Source organism: Pituophis catenifer, unplaced genomic scaffold (genome assembly GCF_029215685.1).
Source record: "Pituophis catenifer annectens isolate HBS135680 unplaced genomic scaffold, rPitCat1.0.hap2 SCAF_1, whole genome shotgun sequence".
Taxonomy (NCBI): Eukaryota; Metazoa; Chordata; class Lepidosauria; order Squamata; family Colubridae; genus Pituophis; species Pituophis catenifer.
In genome coordinates this window covers 128,488,696-128,515,555 of record NW_027256881.1, presented here as the reverse complement: position 1 = coordinate 128,515,555, position 26,860 = coordinate 128,488,696, and the positions used below count along the sequence as shown (strand labels likewise).

At 37.6% G+C, this 26,860-nt stretch overlaps 1 protein-coding gene across 1 annotated transcript in view; it reads left to right on the top strand.

Moving 5' to 3' along the window:
- The window catches only part of DLGAP2 (DLG associated protein 2), a 384,074-nt gene that overhangs the window by 320,325 nt on the left and 36,889 nt on the right, over positions 1-26,860 (top strand). Inside the window, 3 exon segments of the mRNA XM_070954968.1 lie at positions 363-574; positions 14,072-14,219; positions 19,603-19,822. Of these exon segments, the coding sequence (XP_070811069.1) occupies positions 363-574; positions 14,072-14,219; positions 19,603-19,822 (580 nt within the window).

The window sequence follows — 26,860 nt, the reverse complement described above, 5'->3', positions numbered from 1 at the left end:
TTTGACTGCATGCTTGATTTTGATTTGTGTTGGGTGAACCTAGTCATTGCTGTATATAAATCAAGGTTTATGTCTTGTGGCTAATTGTCCTTTCCTCAATAAATATTAAGTAAACAGTGGTACACCACAAAGTGCAAAGCATGCAATAGCTGCTATAGGTTACCACACCACAACATCATTTGGTAAACAATCTTCTGCATTCAAATATCACTGGAATGTTGTACTTAGTTAATAGCTGAAGTAAAATCTATCCTTTTGGCAATGTCAAGTACTTAGTTGTTATTTGTAACAGATTGTTTAAAGGGCCCAACAGCAATGTCAGATTTATTTCTGTTTTGTGCTTGTTGTAATACCTGTCCCAGGTACCTCAAGATGAATGGGGAGGTTACCCTGCTGGTGGTAAAGATGAGGAGATTCCCTGCAGAAGGATGAGAAGTGGAAGTTATATTAAAGCCATGGGAGATGAGGAAAGTGGAGATTCTGACAGTAGTCCCAAAACATCACCAAAGGTAGCAGTCCATCCGGAATCATTGTTAAAATCTATTGGACAAAGAGCCCTTGGTGACCACCAGAAGTAAGCCTCTCAAAGCTTTTTTCCTATTTTATTTTTGTGGGTTTCATTTCTTTCTACTATTACTTCATCTTCTACTTCAGCTGATTATGTTCTAAAAATAATATTGGTTGGCTATACATTTTCTCAGATTAAGCTGGTGCTTTTTATTGCTGGCGGGAAAAATAATTTATTACCCTATAACAACTGGCCATTGCGTTTTTAAGGCAAAGGATGAATGTCTTGTCAATATTCAAAGTATAAACGCCTAGATGTTGGTCAGTTAGTGTGGAGTACTTTAAAAAATATAAAGAAATGAGGGCATAGTCACTTGACTATGTTAAAATACTATTCACTGTTCCTTGAATTGGCAGAAAAGTGTGGCAGCCTTACTGCCAAACTCTATTCTGTCTCAATAATCAGGCCAATGAGTAGTGCTGTGAGTGAAAGTGAGTGATGGAAAGTGAATGATGGATTCCCTTTCTTGTTCCTCTCTACCAATCATTCTTGTTAATGGGAGATAAAGTGTGGATGGGTGCTTAGTGTTCAATCACCTTTTAGTTGCCTAATTAAAGGTTCCAACCATAGAGATCCTCCATGCTTGGATCCCATCAGTGGGTATTTTTCTGAAAACAAGTCTACTATTTTTCAGGTCCTGTCAACAAAAATAGATTGGCTGACAGGACATAAGACTGTAAGAGGGGACAAGTGTGAAGTATTAGAGAATGATCAGTAATGAACTAAGAGTCCTGAGAGACAGAATCTGTCACATCAAAAGTCTATGCACTAATGTATCTAACTATAGATATGGGGTTAACAAGGAATCTTTTGTTGCTTTGAAACCTCATGTCATCCTCAGCTTCTTGCTTATATCTCAGAGAATAGTCCTTTGACAAGGAAACTTTTAATCCTCTCCCAAGGCCCTGAATATCTGTCTTCATCTTGGAATAGAGTCAGAATATTTGTTCTGTAAAACATTTGAAAGTTAGATGAAGCAACAAACCAAATTAAGTTGGTCAACTGGTTGCTGAGAATGCAAGTGAAGGAAATCCTGTCTTTGCTTGACTAGGAGAAGGGAAAATACACAACCCTAACACACTTCTTAAGCTTTCATCATTGTTTTTCCACTTCAGTTGAAAGGCAAAATACACATGGTACAGTATATTATTACAAGGCTAAATGGAGAGATGGCTCTCCAGTTACATCTTTTTTTCCTCAAAGTTAATTGTACCTCTTAAATGGAAGGCAAATGTAGTGTGCAGCCTGATACAACTTTATGTCTTTTAAGAAGTAAGAATCAAAAAATGTATTTACAAGTCCAGCCCTCCCACAAAGAAGCTTGCCAAAGACTTAGAGGTTCTTCATTTAGCTTTGCCTTGGAAAGGTCCTTCCATTTCTTAGCTGCTCATTGGGGAATACCATCAAAAGCCTTCTGATCTCTGCCTTTCAAAGTCTAGGAAGTCCCTGTCATGCACTGTATTTCTGTATCATTCATGACATTTAAAAACCATAGACTTTACTGAAGAGATAAAGTTATTCATTGTTCAAGGACCTTTTGTAAGAAGCTCGGATGAAAGAAAGGTATTCATACATCCACTGAGATCAATTTCAGAGGCAATTTTTTTGAAGACTGCCATTTTAAACTAAACAAATATTAGTCAAATTAGTCAAAATGCTATTAGTCCACTAATGAGGAAAAACCTGTCTGTTTGGAGAAGATAAATTGTGCAGTTCCTTTAAATGGATTGAACATCCAAGACAGGGTCGTCAACAAGAAAAATAATTACCAATTTGAAAATTGTGAATCAAATTACCACAAATAAGTCCGCTATTCATGTAACAATAGCATCAAAGAAGCTCAGGGAAGAAGTGCATTACAGGTTTGCAGTTTTACAAAAGTCAAAATATTAACAGGAAAAAGGAAAAGTGTCTGAATTGAAGTAATATCCCATGTGTGGCATTTTGAGAATTACATTATCTAGCACAGCAAGTAAGTTATCATAGTCTAAGAAATCAGATTACTGCTGCTACACTAAAATATTATGTTGTCTCAAAAGTGCCAGGCTTTGCTACATTGCTTCTCAAGCTGTATTCTTGAATCAAGTTTTTGCTGTTTGACTGTGTCGTTTACATGTGCACGTAGAACTCCATAGAAACGTAGGACAAGTTGTAAATCTGCTATGATCATGAGCTTCTCTGAGATTGGTCAAGTCTGTTCTTTTGAGATTGTATTATTGATTTTTCCACTTTCAGAGGAAAAGGCTATGCAGAGAAGTATTCTCAGTCACTGCTTTTCAGCTGTGGATTTCTCTTCCAAACTATTTCTTGTTGTGTTCTTATGTTTCCCTAGAAAAGGTGGGACCTGATAGTAAATGAAGAAAGAACCAGACATTAATGGCATCTGCTGAATTGTATAGTTCTTTCTTTCTATATCACATTCTCTTTGATCTTCCTAAAATATGTACATATACATGTACATATAAAGTTTTCCAGAGAGAGCTGAAGATTCAGGTGATGCTAAAGATTGCATGGAATTAGGTCTCCATTCCAGGTTTAATGACTTCAGTCTGGCAATCAGAGCACACTTCAGTTGCAGAGACACTGCCAAACGATAGGTCCATAACTGAAACACTGTGGATAATATCTTGTGGTTTTACAGGCCTTAGGTTAGGCAGAGACTATAACAGAACTTGAACAAGGGTTAGTAAAGGGCAAAATGGACCCAACGGTGATAGGAGCCACTCAGGGCTGTGACTCCTAAGCTGGGTGAGTGGCTCCAACAGCTCCCAAGGACAACATCAGAGCTTTCTGTCCAGAAGAGTGCAGTGCTAGGAACAGCTAAGATATTGCACAAATCCTTTAAACTCCCAGGCCTCTGGTAGAGGACCCAAGATTGAGGGAGACTTATAATGTTCATAGGGGTGAGAAGGGATTTTGTTTGGGGAGGTTTGATGTTTTTTATCATAGTTCGTATATAGCAGATAGCTCATATATAGTTCATTAATTACAGAACACCTGAAGAGTTAAAGATCACTTTCCTCTCAGTTCCTTACATTTCCTTTACTTTGTCCAGCTTGAAAATCTAAGCTTCTTGCCTTGTTAATTTTTTCTAACATAAATTTTCACTGTCTGCATTCCAAGGAGTGAGCCAGAAAATATAGAAATAAGAAAACAAAACAGGGTAAAATCATTATTTTAACCGAAGGTATTCTCTCAAGCAAAGATAACTTTAATCTTTGCCATTTAATGGGGGTTTTTTTTACTTGCCTCAAGAGTGGATTGTAATTCCTACATACTAATTGACTCCCTTCTTTTATCATATAATACCAAGTATTTAAATGAAGATTGTTTGAGCTGTATTTCTGAGAAAGCCAGAATTGTAAGCTTTGGATTGAATAGTATGGCTGTGCAGAAAATATATTTATCTTATATTCAAACCCAAAGTAATTTTGAATGAATTTGAACGTATTAAATTGTTCCAATACAGATTACATGAATTAGAAAATGCTTAATGTGAACAACTTTTCTTTGTGTTGTACACTTTTCCACCTATCCCTTGCTTTGTGGATGGAAACAGATCACCTCTGCAACACAATGGTTGTAAAATAGATATGGCAAGGGAAATAGCATGATCTTTTGTCTGTTTTATGAACAGTTCTTTCTGAATTAGTGTACACCCAGGTGTGACCTGTGTATTTTCACATCAATTTTTTAAGGTACAAGTAAAAGTTCCATCAAAGCACAGTCTTCCTGGGACCTCCTTTCTAGACTAGACTAGCAAATGCTTTATGAATGTTTAAAATCAAAAGGGAGGCCAGATTTGTAAAAGTTCATTTAATAAAGTCTGCTGTGTGTTTTACAAGCATGAAGATCTAGTCAGACCTATTCAGTAACAATAGAATTATTAAATAGAATTAACCGTACAAGACAGAATGTTGATATCCTGATTCTATAATTCTGTAGCTTGATAGAATTCTCTCACGGCCTTAAGAAATATTATTAATTGAAATAATTGCTAAACCTCTGGGATCACTTTCCCAATGAGAACTTATTAAAAAGAACAAGAAAAGGAGCTAAAATATATTTCAAACACTTAAGTGCTTATAAGTGTGTCCGTCAAGGTGATTTTTCCATTCTTAACGTGCTTCTAAAATTACATGTGTTCAATTATACAAAAGGCATTTAAATTCCAATGGGAAATTTAAGTGTTTTTAAATTTGATTTTGTTGACAAAATTGCTAATGTTTACACAATCAGGGGCATTTTAGATATATAAATCGGAAGGCTGTACCTACCTTAGTCTAAATTTGAACTCTAGAGATATTAAAGAAACCTGTATGTAACTTATTTCCAGAGCTTGAAATTCAGCCTGCCTAAAAAATCCTTCAACATATATTAGTTTTACTGCCATTATGTTTATGAAGAGAAGATGGATCCTTAAAAAATTTCCCTCCTTGTTTCTCTTAGCTTGATTAACATTTATAGCCTCAAAATCCCTTTTATGGCAGCCTAATCTTATATACCTTGATGTAACATACAGTGTGTCTTGACCAAGGCAAGACTATGAACTAGGTTTTCATACTAAAGCATCTGAATACCTCTTTTTTACTCTCTTGACATCCCTGCCTATTAAGTAAAAACTGTTCACCTGCCACACAAATGATATGGTTAATTGACCTCCAGTATTAACCATCTTATTCCTAAAAATAAGAAGCAAACAAACAAAATATTAATCTTACATTAAGACCTATGTCTGTTTAATTTTTTTAAAAATGTATTTTCTCACTCTGGGATACATTGTTTCCAAATATAAATCAAATTAGAGTCATGAGAAAACTGATTAGATTAATTTGCAATTTATTCTGAATGCAGGATCATCTTTGATCCACTTTTGGAAAGAGTATACCATTTAAAGCCTCCTTCCACAATAATGTGTCTCTTTTAAAATTATTTGATGTTCCAAGTATACATGCTGTGAAACTAATAAATCTCATCCCTATATTTGGGGTATAAGAATTTGCTAGAATAATGTTCTTAGAAGTACTGGAACATTTAGGAAATGAATAAAATGTTTCAGGGTTGCCCATAAGCTTTTCCATTGTTGTTTATTAACTTCCCAACCTTGGCCTCTTACAAATATGTGAGCAAAAATATTATTAATTAACAGAAACCAAAGAACTAGCTATGCTTTGTCTACTGTTGACATTAAAAACACAAATCAGTGATGCATCATTTGGAAAATTCTATTATAAAACACTTGATGTTTTAGGGAGATGGTATTTAATAAGCCCAAATGTATTTGACAGTTAGGTCTGTTATCCATAAATCCTTTTTTCTGACAATGGTTGCTCAACAATGACTCTTTGAAGTTGCATTTCATGCTGTTCCTTGAAGAAGCAAAAGGCTTCTTGTCCAATTATTTCTGTCCCAATTGGCAAGCTCTTTCATAGTGTTGTCAGTTTCTTTTTCTTGGTTGGTTGACAACATCACTTTTAGATTGGATTTCCAGGTAAGAGCAATTTCCAAAGTGGATTTGTCTTTCTGCAGAGAGACATTTACGTTCTTCGCTTTCAGTGATACAGATGTTCAGAATATATCGTCTATATTAAGGCTTTGGGAAGCAAAAAGGCAGATATGCCTTATTTGTAGCACAGATAAGCATGAATGTAAACTGAAGTCCAGAAATATTTGATACTATTTCTGCTTATTCTGCCCCTTGGCAAAGAGCCAAAGGTGTTTTCAGGTTCATTTTAAATATTGTGGTAGGCTATGATGTTGGAATCTGTTATTCAAATTCTGAAAATCACATAAACAGCCCCAGACAGAGTTTGAGAATATTATATATAAAAGATAAATGGTGTGTGAATTTATTCTAATTTAAGATGCTTTTGGTGAAAAGAGAAGCTAAAATGAAATGCTGTAGCTACAGTCAGCAATCCATCTTAGTGAGGAATGTCTACTACTATTCTGTTTATGCAAAATGTAAACAGAATAAACTAGATAGGACACAATATATTGAAAGACTTTGCTGGTGATCAAGATGTTTTTAGAGAGATTGAGGAAAAAGTCATGAGAATAAAGGTTAGCGTTGACCTTTAAAGCCACAGTTAGTGTCAGCTCTCTACAATTCCTAACATTTAATCTTAACTGCATTATCTAAACATAGCAGCCAAATGTATTTTCTATTGTTTCATTGGTTTATCAAATGTTGACGATTGTTTTACAGATCTGAATTTGCAGAACATTATTTCAGAAAACTCCCAATTTTTGGCCTTTCATAGTATTGCTTTAAAAAAAAACCACACAGATGGTATGAGTACATTTAGTAGAGAAAACCAAATCAGTGCTTATATTTCTTAAAGTTCTCCATTTGTTCTTGTATTTACATACTGCACATTTTTGTGTGTGTGCTTTCAAGTAAGTGCTGACTTCTGATGACTACCTGGAGCAGTCTCTGTAGTTTGATATTTTGATACTAATATAACTAATGGAACTAATTTGGAATGAAAAGAATATTCTAAACTATAAAAGATATTTTTTAAAAAAACATAAGTCAATTAAGAATTAATTCTGTCTTTTTGAGATGAACCCTGGAATCTAAACAGAAACACACCTTCTATCAGATGGCTCTAAATGTCTAAATAAATTGTCCTTCATCTTCCAATGGTACAAATGTTTCCCAGAGAGTAATCTAGTGATTCTGATCATATTAACATAGCTTATTTACTTAAAGCTGAACCTGGTGCATCTGGGAATGCAAATGACCTGAGAGTGCATCCTATTACAAACATAAGAAAATATAAAAATGAAAGATTCGTTAAGTTTGATATCTTGTTGCAACAATACCAAGGAACTTCATGATGAAGATGTTGTTGTTGTTGTTGTTGTTGTTGGATGATGATGACATAGATATAAAGTTTATATCTTGCCTTTTCTCCAGCAGTTCAAGGTATCTTAATTGGAATTATTCCTTCATTTTATACTCATAACAACCAGGGGTGGTATTCAATTACCTTTGCTACCGGTTCGCAAATGTGAGTGCACATGCCACCTCTGTGCATGTGCACAGTCTTACGCGCATGCACAGAGCATCAAAAATTGGACGTGATGATGTCCAGGCAGGTGGGCGGAGCCTCCCACAGCCGCCATTACTGGTTCGCCAGAACCGGATAGAACCAGCTGAATACCACCACTGATAACAACCACCGTGTCAGGAAGGATGACCTGAGAGTGACTCACCTAAAGTCTTCCAGTGAGCTTCCATAGCAGAAGGTTGATTGTAATCAGAATATAGTATATTCTTTCTTAATCAGTATACTGCAGTGACTCTGGTGTGCAAGTGATATTGAGAGACATAATGCTTTTAATATATAGCCATCAAGTGTGTTAATGATTGGTAGTCTAATCCCATCTGATAACATCATAGTTGGTGGTCATAAGAGCAGTAATTTTTTTTTAATTTACTATGTGCTAATTAAATAAATGCTCCCTTTTTATATCTCTTCCATCACTCAATTTGATTGATGAGTCTAGTTATCAGAGGAGGGGAAAAAGAATTCTAATTCTGTTTTATACATATAATGGGTAATTTTATACATCTCTTATCATATCCACCCCATTGAATTGTATTTTCTGAATGAAAAGGCAAAAAATATCATGGAATATTGGAAGTTTTAATTTCAGTTTCTTTCCTAAAATTCACATCAAGATATTGGGCTTTGTCATAATGATAGATGGACTGGTATTCTCTTTAAGCTTTCCACAACAACTCAACAATTCTATTTTAGTCAGTCCACTATCATCCCCGATCCCATCAGCCTGTAGGTGAAGGTAGAATATTTTGTCCCCATATGCATTATCCTGACTCATTTTGTTAATATCTGTTCTCTCTCCTTGAATATGTCCATTTGGAATTCATTATTGTTCCTTTTTTTATTCCAACCACCCTGAATAATTTAGCGTCACCAACTTGGTCATCTCAGTGCTTACTTCTGACTCCAGATCATTTATGAAAAACATCAACAGCACTAATCCCAATATTGATCTTTGCATCTCTGATTGAGAGAAACATCCATTTATTCCTACTCTCTGCTTTTTGTTCTTTAACCAGTTACCGTTCCATAAGAGAGCTTCTTCTTATCACATGACTGCTAACTTTGCTCAGGAGTCTTTGGTGAGGGGTTTTGTCAAAGCCTATTGAAAGTTCAAGTAAGCTATATCTTCTGGATCACCCCTATCTACATGCTTGTTGACACTGACAAAGAACTCTTAAAGGTTAGTGAGAATAGGATTTATCTTTGCAAAAGCTCTTTAGCAAGACTTGTTCTAAATGCTTATATTTCTTTTGTGCAGGTGTGCTTCCTTTTTATTGTCATCCTTTGCTGAGAAAACTTTCTTTTCAGTTATAATTCCATGATAAGGCCCGTTAACCATGCTGGTAACCACTTAGATTTGGTAGCATCTTTCCAAACCGCAGCACATTCTCCAACAGAGCACTTACTATTGTATATTTGAGAAAACTCAAAAGATTATAGAAAGCAATTCTAAACTAAACTCAAATTGTATTTAACTTTTAATTTCCTTTTTTAATTTATTTCATTTACTTTCCTCTCTGAAAACAAATGTTAGTAATTTTCTACTTCACAATGTTCTATTTATATATAAGTGGCTTCTTTAAAGTGTTGTCAATAGATGGAACATAACATGCCAGAGCCTCTGGAAGCACTTTTCTGGTATTTCATCTAAAGTGCTGCACATCCCTAATTTTCACCTTTATCTTTTTGATATGTTTTTTTCCTGAAAGATGCTCCTTAGTATTCCCCAGAAATCAGTTTAGCAGTGGCACATGTATGTGTTTGAATACTAGTACTCTGGGCTCTTTAGGTTAAAGCAGAGCTTATTCTCTTTTCATTCATTCATTCATTCATTCATTCATTCATTCATTCATTCGTTCATTCATTTGATTTCAAGGCTATCCAACTCCAAAAGACTCTGAGCAACTTATAATTTTAAAAGAATATTGTACATAATATAAAAACATCATCACTCAAACCTATCCATACAAATAACCAAAAATCACAAGTACTTTGACCCAGGCCTGGCAACAGAATCAAATCTTCACAGACCTACAAAACATTTAAAGGATGAGAACCATATGTATTTCTAAGGAGGTTGCCAGTCCAGAGGGTGGTAGCAGCACCAGAGAAAGTATACTTCCTCCGTCCCACAGCATGATAATATTTAGTGAAAAAAAAAACCAACAACCCTAGAATGTACCTATTCTGCCCAATTGTGCTGTAGTAAGAAACATCCATTACTATCTGCACTTCAGCTTTTGGCCCCTGCTGTAGCTCCCAGTTGATCTTCAAGGATAGCCCCATGTGGATCATATTGCAATAGTCCAGTCATGAGGTGTCTAGGGTATGGGTGACCATCTGAAGAACCTCCCAGTTGCAAAAAAGGTACAACTGCATATGAGGTGGGCCTGTGCAAAAGCCTTCCTAGCCAAGCTGCAATTTACTCTTCAAGAAGTACAGTAATTACAGATTTAGGAAGACCCCTAAATTATATACTAGTCTCAAATAGGGAAATGCAATCCCTTCCAATCTCAGGTTTGAGCCTGATTCTGTTTTTCTTCATCCTAACCCAAATAGCCTTCGGACATCACATTTGTACATTGACAGACTCACGTGCACAGTCTGAAGTTTTATACAATTGAGTATTGACCCCCAAATTGAGAGATCTCACCTAGTAGTTTGATTTAGTTGTTAAATAAGAGGAGTGAGAGAGTCTAGTCCTGAGATAGCCCCCCTCCAATGGGGGGCTGTAGGTTTTACGTCTTCTCCATCCTTAGTGACACTGATCAGAACCAATCAGGAGAAGAAGGCCAAAGACTGTAGCAAAATTCCCGCAACTCCTGAGCTCTGCATCAAGTCCACAAGGATACCATAGTTGATGGTATTGGAAAATATTGAGGTCAATGAACACAATGTTGCATGCATCATCTCCATCCCAGCTCCATCAAAGGTAATTAACAAGCATGATGAATGCTATTTCGATATGGTATCCTGGCCCAAGATCTGTTTGGAATGGATCCAGATAATCCATCTTCTCCAAAACCCTCAGCAGCTGCTATTAAACTACTTTCCCTTTGACCACAAAGGGAAATCCAGAACGAAAGGGTCTAGTGATGGCCTCCTGAAAAGGGATCATACCACTGCCTCCTTCAAGGCCAGAGGAACTCTTTTCAAGAAGCTTAATCACAACCCAATTACAGGTCACTTCTTGGGCTGCCTTGATCACCCAGCAGGAGCATGGATAGAACAAATAAATAGCCAAGAGTCACAGTTCAGAGGACCTTATCCATGTGACCAGAATTTACAGAATCAAATTCAGTCCAGATAACATCATAGGATGATGTCGCAGGCAGCTCATGTGTACTTTCTCAGACTCCAAGATTGTTTTTTGTCAGAAAGCATGACTATTCCACACCACTGCTCTACAAATGCTCCTCCTATCTGTCTGTCTCTCCTATCTACAAATGCAATAAAGGCTGAGAAATAATGTTACTAAGCCACACTTGTCCCAAATATCTCCCAGGGCTTAATAGATATAAATCCCTTCTTCTCATACTACCATTTGCTTCATTATCATGAGATGTCTCATTTCTTCTTTCTAGTGTGCAGAACAATTAGCATTTCAAAGAAAGCTGCATTTTGGCATTTAGACATTTTTGAAAGCTTAAATTTGGTTCCCAGGAGTTAATGGCAACATTCAGTTTCCATCCATTGTTTCTTGTCCTGCCTTCTATTGCTTTGGAGAATAGGTTGACCCCCTTCCAGTATTGGAACATTGCTATCATGTCACCCCAACAGTCAAAGAGGTGACTGTTGATCCCTTTGAAATAGATGACTTTTAAAGGACCATTTCTCTGTTCTTTGCTGATTGTCCTCTTTGCAGCCTTCATTATCCTTCTGGAAACATGACATTATTTACCAAATCCTTGATGTGTCTTTAGGTAACAGTCATTTAAGAATCTGGCAAGAGTTTTTCTTATAAAACCCAAGCTCTTTATTTATTGTTTTTACCACTTCACTGTATAGTATTCTAAGTGGCTCCCTGGTAGCTTCCTTTCCGAATAAAGCATCTTTCCTATTTACTTTTTCATATAGTTCTATGCATATTGCAACAGAAGAACCTGTCCACTAACTCCTGTATCTTATCTTGAGTAGATGTATATTAGATTGCACTTTATTTATGTTGCGAATTTAACCAGGTTGCCCGAAGAAGACTTAAATACTATTCAAGATTTTGCCAAGCTACCAAATGAATGGATTTAATGAGAACATAATCTAAGCTAACATTAATTATGTTAAGCTATGCCTGAGGATAAACTGAGGCAATGTAATTTTATTTGAATAATTCATAGTAATGTTTTACTGCGGCATATATTAATGGTAGCACTACAACAGGCCAAGCGTTAAGTGTACATTGTAAAAATAAATAATTTTATCAAGACATGTTGCCTTGGTAAATGTATTGCAGCTCTCAGTTTACATGACTAGCATGTGGTCTGTTTCAATGCTGGATTTGGTAATTTAACATTTGATTTGATATATTTAACAGACGATTCCTATTTTTTTCCACCAAATTCCATTCACAGTAGAATTCAGCAGTGTGCCATTCTCTTTCTTTCTTATTCCTATTATATACTGAAGAGAATGTATGATTTTAATAGCATTCAACTCTCCACTAGATCCAAGCAAATTTATTTCAGTCCTGAAAGTTGTTTTAAGTATAATATATTGAATTTCAGAAACATTTTCCACAAATATTTACAGCACACATCATATGCTTTAATAATGAATTAAACATGGAAATGCTAGGATTAAATAAAAGGGTTGAAAGTTATAAAACCATTTGTTATAGCTGTCATTTGGTTGTATGTGTTACTTAAATTTTTTCCTTTTCCCAGTGTTCTTTAAAATTTTCTAGATGTCTAAAGGCATTTTTAATTTAACATGTTAATATATACCATTCAAAGGAAAAGGTCTTTTACAGTGACTGCTGACATTCCAAAAATGCAGTAAGACAGTACTGCAAAAGTTTAACAGTTTTAGGTCAGATGGATGTCAGCAGGAGAGGCAGAAGAATTTTGACACTTAATTCTTCCATTGACAAGAATACCCTCTAAAAGATTATTAGAGCCTAGGAGGGGTCTTTTACTCTTTTGTTCTCCAATTAGCTTTTGCTAAGTTTGCTATTTTTACTGGTAAGCTTCTGTGTGAACCGGACTCTCTACATTTTTTATGAAAATAAGAATAATAATTACAAGGCAGTTTCCTAATAAATACATTTAGGTAATTATTTCCTAGAATTATTTAGTTTCAAGGTACAGTTAGGAGTAATAATATATAATGTCATTTACTAGGGATTGTATTTACTTATTGTCTTACTCACTTACATGCTGCTTCAGATGCAACTGTTCTCAATATATTGTTTTTCTATTATCCAAGAGTTGTGTTAATTAAATGCAGAGTTACATGCTAGCTGTTAAGGGTGGCAAAAGTTAAAACTTAACTTTTCAAGCACAGCAAATCTATATTTGATTTAAAGTATGTGCTGTTTAAATTAGTTTACAGAAAGCCATCCTTTGGGATTACGTATAAGCATCAGCCCTGGGCCTGAGACATCTTTCTTAATGAAATGGGCAGCACAACCATCCCAGGGGTTCCACTGCAAATGAATGAGAAGACTGAGCATGAATTAAACAGTGTTTTTCAATGTAGCGGAGACTCTACTGCACACAAATTGATCAACACTTTTGAAATGGAATATAATACAAAGCCGAGAGAGAAACAAAGATCTTAAACGCTAAGCATTAAAGAAAGAAAGAACTATCTTTAATGGCAGATCATATTTTGGAGGGAGCTGTTCATGTTGTCTGGCTTGCAGAATGAATTCAAATGACCAGCAAGGGGCCATACAGTACCATTATCAGTTATTGCTGTTATAGATTATAATTGCAGAATTGTTAAATTATTTAATATAAACTGAACGTTATGTACTTCAAAAACGCATAGGGGAAATGATCTTTGGGGCTGTTAAGCTTTGGGGAAGATTTGTTCTAAGCCTAAATTGTGAGTATCCCCTGAAGTAGGATGTCAGCAGGTTTCAGAAGAGCTTCACTGATCTGACTTTTCAGAATCCTTAAGTACTTATTATGCTATTAGAGTTTATAGTAGAATTTAAGTAGGGCTGATCTAATACACGTCCTGTTTTGACCAGATAGTTAGTACTGACAGGGCCAAAACTTTACCTAGCAACAGAAGAGGCCAAATCCGTCATATGTTCTTTTTCCATTGGGACATTACAATTGTCAATACCATGCCTGCAAATACCCACTATGCAGAAATCATTTATTTTCTTTATTAAGATATGTTATATAGAACACTTTTCAGCTCTTTCGGGAATGTTTTTGTCATAGTTTTTTCCAACTTTGTTTCTATCTTTCTTTAATAGTCAGAGCTATCTGCAAGCTACAAGTGAAGTGCCTGGTGGCCATACCCTGGATCCTTCGGCAAACTACAATTCCCCTAAGTTTCGATCAAGGAATCAGAGCTATATGAGAGCAGTAAGCACACTCAGTCAGGCCAGCTGCGTTAGCCAGGTTGGATTCTTTTTCCTGTTATGCATTTTACAATAATATTAATAATTATAGGGTTTTAAAGAACAAATTCAGGAGTTTGACCATGTATCCCAGGCTTATAATCAATAATTTCTACTGGTTATTTTCCTAAGCTGAAAGCTTTGTTTATGTGCAATTTTATAAGATTTTGTGACAGAAACCAGAAGAGTCTCAGGCTGCTTACACACTGAAGTTTGTAAATAGTAGTTTTCAATGGCTTTACACATACACCTAACAAGAACAATTCATAAGTGAAAAAAATAAATTGTAGATACCAATTATCTGGTCCCTTACTGTATATTTTATGGCAAATACTTTCTTTCTTTGATATCATATATGTGAAATAACCCACTGAGTTAATACATCCTTAAGTCAGTTTTTCCACTGCACTAACAGTAATTTACAATATATTATAAGTACAAACAATTAGATTGCGCTCATTGATACCTGCACTTATATCTACAAAGTCACAAATAAAGAAACATTTTTTTTTGTTAACTACTTTAAGAAAAAGCTGAATTGGAAACTTAAAGGGAATTGTCAGCCTGTGAGCCAGGGGTGAAATGCTCCCGGTTCGGACCGGATCGCCCGATCCGGTAGTGATGGCGGTGGGTGGTTCAGAGAACCGGTAGCAAGAATCCCTGCGCCCCCCCCCCACCATGCCCAGCTGAGTCGCACGATGATCAGAGGCTTTTTTTTTTACTTTTAAAAGCATTTTTTCTACAATCTCTTCTGACGAAAAAATGCTTTTAAAAGTAAAAAAAAAGCCTCTGATGGTCACGCGGCTCAGCTGGGATCGTCAGAGGCTTTTCAAAGCATTTTTTCCTGCAACTTCTTGGCCTTTTACCAGAGGTGGTAAAAAAAAATGCTTTGAAAAGTCTCTGACAATTCCAGCTGAGTTGCCTGATCGGCAGAGGCTTTTCAAAGCATTAGAAAAAATGCTTTGAAAAGTTTTTTTTAAAAAAAGTTGGCCAGTCACATTACCCCCACCACCAAGCCACGCCCACAGAACTGGTAGTAACAAATTTTACATTTCACCCTTGCTGTGTTTTCAGAGCCCCATTTTTGCAAATACGTTGTCTAAAATCTACCCCAATTTTGGGAAATAATCCATATAATTTTTCACATTTTAAAGGAAACCACAAATTAAAGTGGATTCATCATACTTTTGCAGGCATAAACCACATCCATTGACTTTGTTCCTAGATCAATAAAACACTAGAAAGATCTTTCTCATCCAAGGACACCATCAATATTTCTCCCAAAGCCATATTTCTCCAGTCCTTGTGTGACTTTCAAGAGAATCATGTTCTATAAGACAGGTCTCTGCAATCCAAAGCCACATAATGTTAAATTTTGGTGCATCTGGTTTTGGTATCCCTTTCATATTTAGGTATAAAAAATAAACCGGAGTAAGAATGTTCTTTTTTTTTTTGTAGGGGGCGTGGTGGCCTAGTGGTTTAGACACTAGGCTGTTGACCGGAAGGTTGCCAGTTTGAAATCCAAGTACCATATGACTGAGCAAGCTCCAATTCTTGCCCCAGCTCCTGCCAACCTAGCAATTCTAAAGCATGCAAATGCAAGTAGATAAATAGGTACCACTTCAGTGGAAAAGTAACAGCAGTCTGTGTGCTGGCCAGTTGACCACAGAAAGATCTTTGGACAATGCTGGCTCCCTCAGCTAAGAAACAGAGATGAGCACCGCCACCCTACAGTCGGACATAACTGGACAGGAGAAACCTTTATCTATTAACTTTTTAAAATATTTTTTGTATTTATTCAATCACTTTCTGTTTAACATTGCTAGGTAGTTGTTATAGCTGAATTCCAACAGGTCCAGTTGTTATTGCCCACTGTTACTGTAACAGGCTTAAGAGTTGGAATAGCTATAGTTAGGAAAATCTGAGCAGCATGGGAGAAACGGATTCTTACTAACCTTATGCTGCTCTTGTACAAGAGTCCCAGCAGCTACTGATGCTATAGAAACTATAGTTTTCAGTGCTGCAGATATATACAGAGCTGGTTTGCAGAGCCATGGCAATCAGCAATTCCTCCTCTTCCTCCTTTCTTTTGCAAGGCTAAACAGAAAATGTAGCCACCACCATTCTAGAATCTTATGCTGCATAGAAGGACTACTACCTTCTGCCCTCTGGGACACCAAGATTTATCCAAGATTTGTTCCCCCCTCCCCCTGGCCCTGTTTAAACAAGCCCTTGAAACCTAGCTTTTTCCCCCCCAGGATGTGGGTTAGATAGAATGGGAGATTTCAGCTGTTTGGCTTTTTTTTTACTTATTTTCTCTGGGTTCTCTTTTGCTGTTATTGTGGTGCTTTGATTGTACTTTGTAAGACAGAGTCATAAGAAATTGGAGCAAAAATACCATATTATTCGGTGTATAAGATGCACTCCCCCCACCAAAAAAAGTGGGTGGAAATATCTGTGTGTCTTATACAACAAATGTTGCCAAAGCCCCGCCCACCCACTGGCCCCCACCCACCAGCTGGAACAGCTGATAGGTGGTATTCCAGGAGGCAGATCCAACCACCAATCAGCTGCTCATGCTAAATCAGGCTGTGCTGAAGCTGACTAGGCTGTTTGCTGTTTGCTGCAAGGAGGCAATTTGCTGAGAGGCAGAGGAAGAGGCAGATTTTTTTTTCTTGTTTTCCTCCCTAAAAGCTAGGTGCGTCTTATAGTCCGGAGCATCTTATAGTCCGAAAAATATGGTAAATTGATCAATCACAGATTCTCTTGAGTTATATGACCTCATAACAATTTTGTATTATTAAATATCAGAGGAATGAATGATAATTCATTTTCTGTCATATTCCAATTATAGCCTACTGGCTATAATCTATATTCCCCACTTGGTCAGGTTCTGTTTTAAAAATAAGGCTAGTGTCAGATCTACAAGGTAGACCAGACTAGGAAACCAAGACCCTATCGATCAAGACTACTTTGATTGTAACAACTATAGTAATAGAATCTTGCAAGTCTGAATGTAGTTCCCTCTCCCTCACTTTGTCTTCATGAGAACTAGGCATGGGCTTGTCTGAGAGGTTTTCTCAAGTTATTTTCTTGGCCCCTACTCAAGCCCTACTTATCTGACTATTGCCTTGGTAGTGACTCTTCCTCCTGTGCTTCAAGGCTGTTCCCTATACCCTCTGATATGACAAGAGAAATGCTATGTCCACATGGCATTTGGAGATTGCTAGGTATATCTTCTACCATTTTTGCAGAAGACCAAAGGACAATACAAGCTGAGGGTAATGCAGGTTTGATAGAAACCGTTCTTCCTCCCCATCTTATGCATTCTTTGTACCTCTATAATAAAGCATCCATCTATACTGTAGAAAAGGGTAATATGCCATTTTTGCTCTCCCCTTCAACAGAAAACAAAGATCCTTTCTGCTAGCAGATTGGGTTTGTAAGTAAGGAAATAAGACATTCCTCTTCATCATACTTATAATTGTGCAAGTCCATCTTTCTTTCTTAATAAATTTTTCTTTGTTTATATCAAACAATTCAAAATAAGAATGTTTGTCTTTCCAGAGTGCCTTTAATACGATTAGTATTTATTTATTTATTTATCATTTTTTTTTGTCGCCTGATTCCCTATGGGAGAATTGAAATAATAATTGCAAGCGCTGAAAATAATTGTTTTCAGACCAAATTCATTGTGGAGGTATACTTATGGAGCATGACTATGTGTGGGTAGATACACCTCACTGAAATTATTTAATTAACAATACAGTACATGTTTAATCAACTGCTTCTTCATATTGGCATAGTTCTAGCAATATTACTGGGGTGAGGAGCAAAGTGTCAGCAGCTAGAACTGCTGATGGGCACAACTGCCAATTGGGCTATGGTCAAGAAAAGAAGTGGGAGATCCAAATCTCTTCAGATGTTGGTGAATTCTACATCCAGCAGCCCTATTTGATGGAAATGTTGCTCAAAATATCTAAATGCCCTGCCCTGGTCTAGGATTTCCCTGAAACAGGCATTTCTTGAAACATTTTTTTAAAAAAATAATATAAGAAAAGCAGTATGCTTTGGTTCTCCTCATATTTCTCCCTACCTGATCTTACTGAAACAGTTAAATGCAGTACCAAGAGAAAACCTATATGGCATGGGAGCAATCTCTGTGGTACTAATTCTTACTTCTTGTAGTTCCTCCTTTTGCACTTCGCATCTGATGTTGTAACAATGTACTGCTCTCCTGGTAGTAGGATGCAATTCAATCAGAACTCTTAAAAGGGGGTTATTTTGAATTCATATCTAGAAAAGTCTGGCTGCATCAGATGATTCTCAATGGTGGTCAGTTTTGCTGGTGTCCAACGTCACTCCTTAGATGTATTTGAGTTCCACTCCCATTTACACCTGTAAGGTACAGAATAAAGAGCATTTCCTGGATTGACCATTGACCTATCTGAAAGAAATGACAGCTGGAATACATACTTTCCTGGTCAAATATAACAGAAGACAAAAATTTCCATTTATGGTCTGGGGAAACTGCACTTAGTCATGTTGTCCCTTTCATCTTCAGCACCAGGGAATAAAATCTCACTTTGCAGTTTAAAATACAGAATAATTTTCTATTATATCCATTTGAGGAAATGATCAGCCCAATCACATGAAGGTCAAGTTGATTCCAGGTCAGAGTTAGCTAACTAATTATAGTTTGAACAAATTAGTGGCCTGTTTGGGGACTTAATCTATTCAGCTTTCATAGTTCACACAATGAACTAAAGGAAGGAAGGGCAAACTAAATGAAGCAAGCACTCGAACCGGAACTCACTGCTGTGTTGTCACAAGAATGGTAACTTGTTGCTTCTAAATATGAAGAGTTGAGGAATTATTTTGTCATTTTTCCTAAAACTGTTTACTCATCTAAAATTTGAGAAAGGGGGTATTTTAGTTATAGTTATATTTCTGTTTTATTTTCAGGATGATTCCTTCAGAAAGGCAAAATAGTGGCAATGGGAATACAGGTTAACAAAAATTAAGACAACAATTAGAATGCCTCAGCTTTAGGACATTCTTCCTGTTTATTTAATGTAATATAATGAAATTAAATTAAAAACCAATGTCTGAAAATGTTCTTTCAGGCTAACACCGGAATTAAAAGATAGTCTGTTTAGCTCTCAGATTATAGCAAAGGGAAGCTAATTTCAATTAGTTGATGTCTACTGCTGCAATATAAAGAATCTTGAGGAGGGAGTAGAAGGAGTAAATAGGGTTATTGCATTAACTATATTGAAATAAAGTCTTTTTGAGCTCTGATAGTGTATTGAAGCATAATGTATTTCTGCAAAGCCAGTGGGGAAAAAAAAAACACACCAAATGCAATGTTGTTGTTTATCTAGATGAGTGAAGCAGAGGTCAATGGGCAATTTGAATCTGTTTGTGAATCAGTGTTTAGTGAAGTTGAAGCTCAGGCCATGGATGCCCTCGGCTTGCCAGGTTGCTTCCGAACCAGAAGTCACAGTTACCTGCGTGCCATTCAAGCTGGTTACTCTCAAGATGATGAATGTCTCCCTTCAATGGCATCTTCTAACATCACCTCAACAATCAGGTCAACAACAGGTGAGTATTCTTCTTTATATATTTTATATAAGAGCTGTGGTGGTGCAGTGGTTAGAATGCAGGTTTGCAGGCTAATTCTACTGACTGCCAACTGCCAGCATTTCGGCAGTTCGATTCTGACCAGCTCAAGGTTGACTCAGCCTTCCATCCTCCCAAGATCGATAAAATGAGGACCCAGATTGTTGGGGGCAATATGCTGACTCTGTAAACCACTTAGAGAGGGCTGTGAAGCACTGTGAAGCAGTATATAAGTCTAAGTGCTATTGCCATTTTATAAGTCTTACATATAAAATGGCAATACAAAAGAGGATGGATGAATTAATTGAAAGCTGCATGTGCATCTCAACCCAGTGATGAGCAAAAAGAAATTATTTTAGTTCTGATATGATTTTATATTTTGCATACTTTTACTGTATTCTTTTTACATGGTATGTTGATTTAGGTTGATATGCTGATTTTATAATCAATTTATATTTTGCATAATTTTAAATAGTTGGGATTCTGTGCGATCTTTTAAGCCTGAGCTTTCTCAGCTCCATGGTAGTTTCAAACCCTGCTCATGCCTTTTATCCCTGAAACTGTAACAACTTAGGTGTCTGAAGGACACTGAAATGATACCAGTTGCTTTGCTGTCTCATGATTTATAAGACTGCTTAAATATTGATGGAGAAAGTGGCAGAAGGAGTGGAAGAGAAGGACGGAAAGAAAGAGAACATAGTTCCTGCTCTAAGCCAAGTACACAAAGAAACCTGAAAGCACCCTAACGAAGAGGAAGTACATACATAATCATGATCATGACATTTATATTAAGGCTTTTTCGTATGTTTATAGCTTATTAATGATTTTTAAAGAGAATTGTGTTATGCTCAAGCTTAGAGCCTGGGTGAATCTCAGCATTCTCTTTCTCTCTCTCTCCACTCTGATTACTCACCAGGGGATTCTGCAGGGACATAGTTTTTCATTGTTTAATCCTTCTGATCAGTGATGGGTTTCAACATTTTTTACTACCGGTTCTGTGGGCGTGGCTTGGTGGGCGTGGCATGACTTGGTGGGCATGGCTTCATGGGCATGACAAGGGAAGGATACTGTAAAATCTCCATTCCCACCCCACTCCAGGGGAAGGATACTGTAAAATCTCCATTCCCTTCCCACTACAGGGGAAGGTTACTGCAAAATCCCCATTTCCTCCAGATCAGCTGGGACTTGGGAGGCAGAGAATAGATGGGGGTGGGGCCAGTCAGAATTTTTACTACCGGTTCTCCGAACTACTCAAAATTTCTGCTACCGGTTATCCAGAACTAGTCAGAACCTGCTGAAACCCACCTCTGCTTCTGATGCACCATGCAGTAATCTTGGATATAATCTGCACACAGTTACAAGAGTATTTCAGACATCATAAATGCTGCTATACTATTCACTTTTTAGCAGCTTTGGGAGCTCTGGGTAACTGAAGACTGCTCCTAGGAGGTTGTCTCGACTCCTTCAATCCAAAGCCCGCCAAACCTGCCAAAGTCAAAAGTTGTTTCCTAACAGTTTGGTTAAGAGGTCACCAAAGCCTTTAAAATACCATTCACTCTGTTAATCAAACATGGCCATGCTGCAGACATCCAGATCAAGCTACAGGTTCTTGTAGGTAAAATGTGTTTTTACTTAAAACAATATTAAGTTAAAATGCCAATAATACTCGATATCCAGATCAGCTGGCTTGAATTAATTTTCTTCTTTATTTAATTCAACCCAGCGGGTGTGGATTTTGAATCATATGAACACATTTATGATTTCTTTCATCCTAATACAAATAAGAGGTTTGAGGGGCAAAGAGAGGTGAAAGTAAAGTAGACCAAAGTCCATGGAGACCCTAACAATGATGGGGCTCCATCTTTTCCAGAGCATGGTTTCTGTACTGCTTGGTTATTCTCGATTGCGACAAGTGGTCCCTTGAGGATTGTTGACCTTTATTTGGAGCTTATCAATTTTCCTTATCATAGGACTTCTAAAATCAGGGTGGGGATCTTTCAGAGTACAAATGATGTTTATGTCATGGCTAAATGAAAGCCTTTGGGGTTCTAGATGGTGATGCTTTTCTGAATTCTAGTTCTCCATAGCCTCAGATGAGAAGACAGGTTTGTTTCTGACCCAAAGACTATTGAGCATAAAATCTTTCATCATACAGTTACAGTACTGTAGAATGTTAGATGAGCAAATGCTTTTTATTTTAAAGCAGGACACAAATAATTAGCATATTAGAGACAGTTAAGCAAAAACACTAAATCAAACCACTTCATCATACACCATCAGTTTCCATGTTCAGGTTTACAGTATATATTTTTCTATGAAAGTGAATTGTTTACATTCAGTATTATAGTCCAGACAGCGGTTTACTAGTCATCTGTTATTTGTAAGAACAGACCTCTGACTCTGCATGCACAACTTTCAGAAATATAGTCCAATAGCTGAAACACTGTGTGGCATAATAAAGTTTAGGACAATTTTGAAGATCAGGTTATCTCCTACAATATCGACAAACAATTCGCTGCTGGCTCCTGAACTATGAATTCACTTCCTCAACCAAGTTCCCTGACTCCTTCATTATGCACATCTAAAGCCTATCCTCTTCTCTTTAATTAACTAAAGAGTTCAGTTTTGTTGTCTTTGTTGTTTACCCTATAAACCTAATGAACATGCTGCTCTAATTAGCTTTGTTAGTTTATATTGTTGATATTTGATGATAATATTTGATGATAATTATTTTATAAGCATTCTCTGAAAATGCATACATTGTGTAACTTATGAAGAGGTATTGTTTTCTTTCATTCCAAACAATCAATTTACAAATGTTAATTTCATGAATTGATCATCTGAATAGAGCCTTTTGTTATAGTGTTTATTAGTGGCCTTTTCCTCTTTGCAAAGGGACGTGGTGGCTCAGTGGCTAAGATGCTGAGTTTGTCGATCGAAAGGTCGGCAGTTCAGCAGTTCAAATCCCTAGTAACAGGGTGAGCTCTCGTTATTCGTCACAGCTTCTGCCAACCTAGCAGTTCGAAAGCACGTAAAAAATGCAAGTAGAAAAATAGGAACCACCTTTGGTAGGAAGGTAACAGCGTTCCGTGTGCCTTTGGCATTTAGTCATGCCAGCCACATGACTACAGAGACATCTTTGGACAGCGCTGGCTCTTCGGCTTTGAAATGGAGATGAGCACTGCCCCCTAGAGTTGGGAACGACTAGCACATACGTGTGAGAGGAACCTTTACCTTTACCTCTTTGCAAAATAAATAAATAATAATTTAAAACTTTCTAAATCCAGTCATGCAATTAAACCATGACACACTACTTCATATCAATGAAACATGAATCTTATTTGTATTTATAATATTAAAAAGAACCACAATGTATTGAGGGGGTGTCGGGCAGGGAGAGGTCAAAAAAGTCAAGATTGCAGCTATAATCATGTAAGTCTCTCACAACACATGTAAAAAGGATCAAGAGTTGGACTACATGATTGTAGGTGCAGTGTTGATTTTTTGTGAACAACTTTGAATCTGTTTTGAGGCAAAAAGATCTCAGATGACACTGGCTTAGCTTAATGTGGAATGTGAAGCATAGATATTGGGCTGCCTTGTGTGGTAGACCAGGCAGGAAACATGGCCAAAATGAGCTAATTTTACTTTATAGTAAGATTACATGAATAGCATCTTGCAAGTCTGAAAATACATTTCTACCACCACCACCACCACCACCACCACCACCATCATTACACAACCATTATCTACGGGACCGCCTACTACCACCAATAGCCTCCCACCGGCCAGTACGCTCTCATAGAGAGGGACTCCTCCGGGTGCCGTCAGCCAAACAATGTCGGCTGGCGACCCCTAGGGGGAGAGCCTTCTCTGTGGGGGCACCTACCATCTGGAATGGGCTCCCCCCAGAGATTCGGAGGATCCCGGATCTGCGCACCTTCCGCCGCGCTGTGAAGACCTTTTTATTCCATCAGGCGGGCTTGGCCTAATCTCTTCCCTTTTTAAATATGTAAATTTTAATCTGTTTTTAAATTATTGGGGTGTTTTAATTTGTCTGGGCCAAAATGATTTAATTTGATTTTATCTGGTTTTTTAAATTTTTTGTATCTATGTTATTTTATTGTTTGGCTGTTCACCGCCCTGAGTCCTTCGGGAGTAGGGCAGTATACAAATCAAATAAAACATAAACATAAACATAAACCTAAGAAAGGAGGGAGAGTCTTTTCTCAGCCTCTTACCCCACCCACATTCCTGCTGGGCACTGCTGCTTTTATCTGATCATTCCCTTGTCTGTATCTCTTCATTCTGTTGTTCTGTCCCCCATCCCACACAGACAAATGCAGTATCAAACACACCTGCCAATAATTTATTGTATAAACAGACCAGAATTCCTGGCAGATGAGAGTTCTGGCAGCTAACTGTAAAACACCTGCCAAGTCCAATTAGTACTCCCATTAGTACAGACCTTATCTGCAGTCCGTTTCCAGAGCGACAAATTATCCACAAGCGTTTAGTCCAAAATATATCTGAGCCGAAGTGCAGGATTCACGATGTGACTCTTTAGAGTTTAAACTTTTGTCCGTCACAAAGCCTGCCAAGCAATCACGCCCCCTTTTATCCCTTGTGGGGCGTGGCTCAATGACTCAGCTCAATCCCTGGCCCTCCCACGCCTCTTCCTTTGCTGCGCACGCTTCTCCCCCCGATGCTGCCTGGGATCAAGCCAGGATTCATCATTATCACTCTCTATCAATTGGTGCTCCAAAATGCCTTCCTCCTGGCCCATCCCAAGCTGTTCCTCCTGGCCTTTGGATGGAACCTGAGCCATTGCCAGAGAGGAGGGTCCTGGAGAGGGAGGCCTTGTCAGTTCCTCCCCCTCACCTTCTGAGTCCTCTTCCTCCATGAGGACAGGCTTGGGAGTCAGAGTCACAACATCTGTCTCCTGTCTCCCACATACCATTATATGGACTGCCCAATGTATTCACACTCATTTTGTCCCTTAGAGTTTTCCCCTAAGTACACACACCAAAAATAAATATTTTTATTTAAAGGACTCTCACTTTATACATTCGATGTAAAGCAGATCATTACGTTAATCAGGAATGATTTCAGAAAGACAGGAGTAATACATATTATTGTTATCATACCCAAAATTGGGGGAGTAAATGGTTTAATGAGAAATACATTGGAGGAGAGAAGCGCATTTCACCTGAAAGAGGTTTCTGCAACTTTGCCCCTTTCATATACATTGTGCCCCCATTGTCCTGCTGTTCCAGTTTAACACATTTGAAGGCCATACAGGGAGGGGAAAAAAATCAGCCTGGAAGGTTCTTAATTCCCAGTATAGACCCTAGAAATTTCAACCTAAATCAAAAATAAATTGCACTATTGAGCTCAATACGAAAGCAGCATAAACTCCAAGGAGCTCTTCTTAATAGAAAAGAAAATAAATATTCCGTATAGCTCAGGCTAAAAATTGCCAAAGAGCTCCTGGTAGGTTATGAAAAGGAATGAGTCCCAAAGGAAAATATCCAAGGGAAAAAACTCAGCTTCTGATCAGTTCAGTTTGACCCTGGGAATGATAACAAGAGCCTAAGACTTGGCGTTGGCTGGATTCATGCAATCGGGCTTGGAGGCCATTTTTTAAAGGGAAGTGCCATGACAGTTCTGACTGTAGCTAAAGGGGAGAAAGTCCTTTTTGCTCTTGAGATTGATCAAGTGAACAAGTCTGTGACAGACTTTGGGAAACTATTTAAGGTCATGTTGTGTTGAATTTACGCAAATTGGTCTTAATCAGCCATCTTGCTGATCCCATAACACCAGCAATGAGGAGGCTACATCACTGGGAAAGTTATATTGGTATAGCTGTGGGGGAATGGCAAAGAGCAGCTTTAAAAGTCTGAGCCCACAGACAGCAGCTATCAACAAATTTCTATGGCTATAATTACAAGTTCCGCTCACATTTTTAAATCCAATTGATTCAAAAATGATCACACAGCAGGAGGAAATATAGTGTCATGCAAATAATAAAATCTTCTCGTATTAACTTCAGAATTATTTGAGATGCAAATTATAGCACGTTGCCAAGGAATCAGCAATAACAGCATATCTTCATGAGGTCACAAAAAATAATTGGAGCAGTATGGTGTAGATTCTTGACAAATTCCAATCTATGATTTATCTATTATTGTGCTGATATGGAATGTGCACTTACATCCTAAATATTGTCAACATTCAAATGTAGTCACTCCCACCTTACAGTTTTTTAATCTGTCCTATTTGCTAATAGAAATAATTATGTAGTGCTCATCTGTATGACTTGAAATTTATGAAGTACAGGTAGTCCTCAACTTATGACTACAATTGAGCCTAAAATTTATGTTGCTAATTGAGACATTTGTTAAGTGAACTTTGCCCCATTTTACGACTTTCCTTGCCAAAGTTGTTAAGTGAATAACTGCAATTGTTAAGTTAGTAACCCAGCTGTTAAATGAATCTGGCTTCCCCATTAACTTTGCTTATCAGAAGGTTGCAAAAGGGGATCACATGACCTTGGGACGCAGCAACAGTCATAAATATGAACCAGTTGCCAAGCATCTGAATTTTGATCACCTGACCATGGAGATGCTGCAACAGTCATAAGTGTGAAAAACAGTTATAAGTCACTTTTTTCAGTGCCGTTGTAATTTTGAACAGTCACTAAACAACCTGTTGAAAATTGAGGACTACCTGTACATAACTGATACAACTCTAATGCAATTTAAGCCCCCCTCCAGGGGTGAAATGCTCCCAGTTCGGACCGGCTCGGGCGAATAGGTAGCGATGGCGGCAGGCAGTTTGGAGAACCGGTAGCAAAAATCCCTGCCCCCGCCCCCCATGCCCAGCTGAGCCACGCGATCATCAGAGGCTTTTTTTCTTTTAAATGCGTCTGACGAGCCAAGCTCTGACGATCCAAGCTCTGACGATCCCAGCTGAGTTGCCTGCTAATCAGGCAACTCAGCTGGGATCGTCAGAGCCATT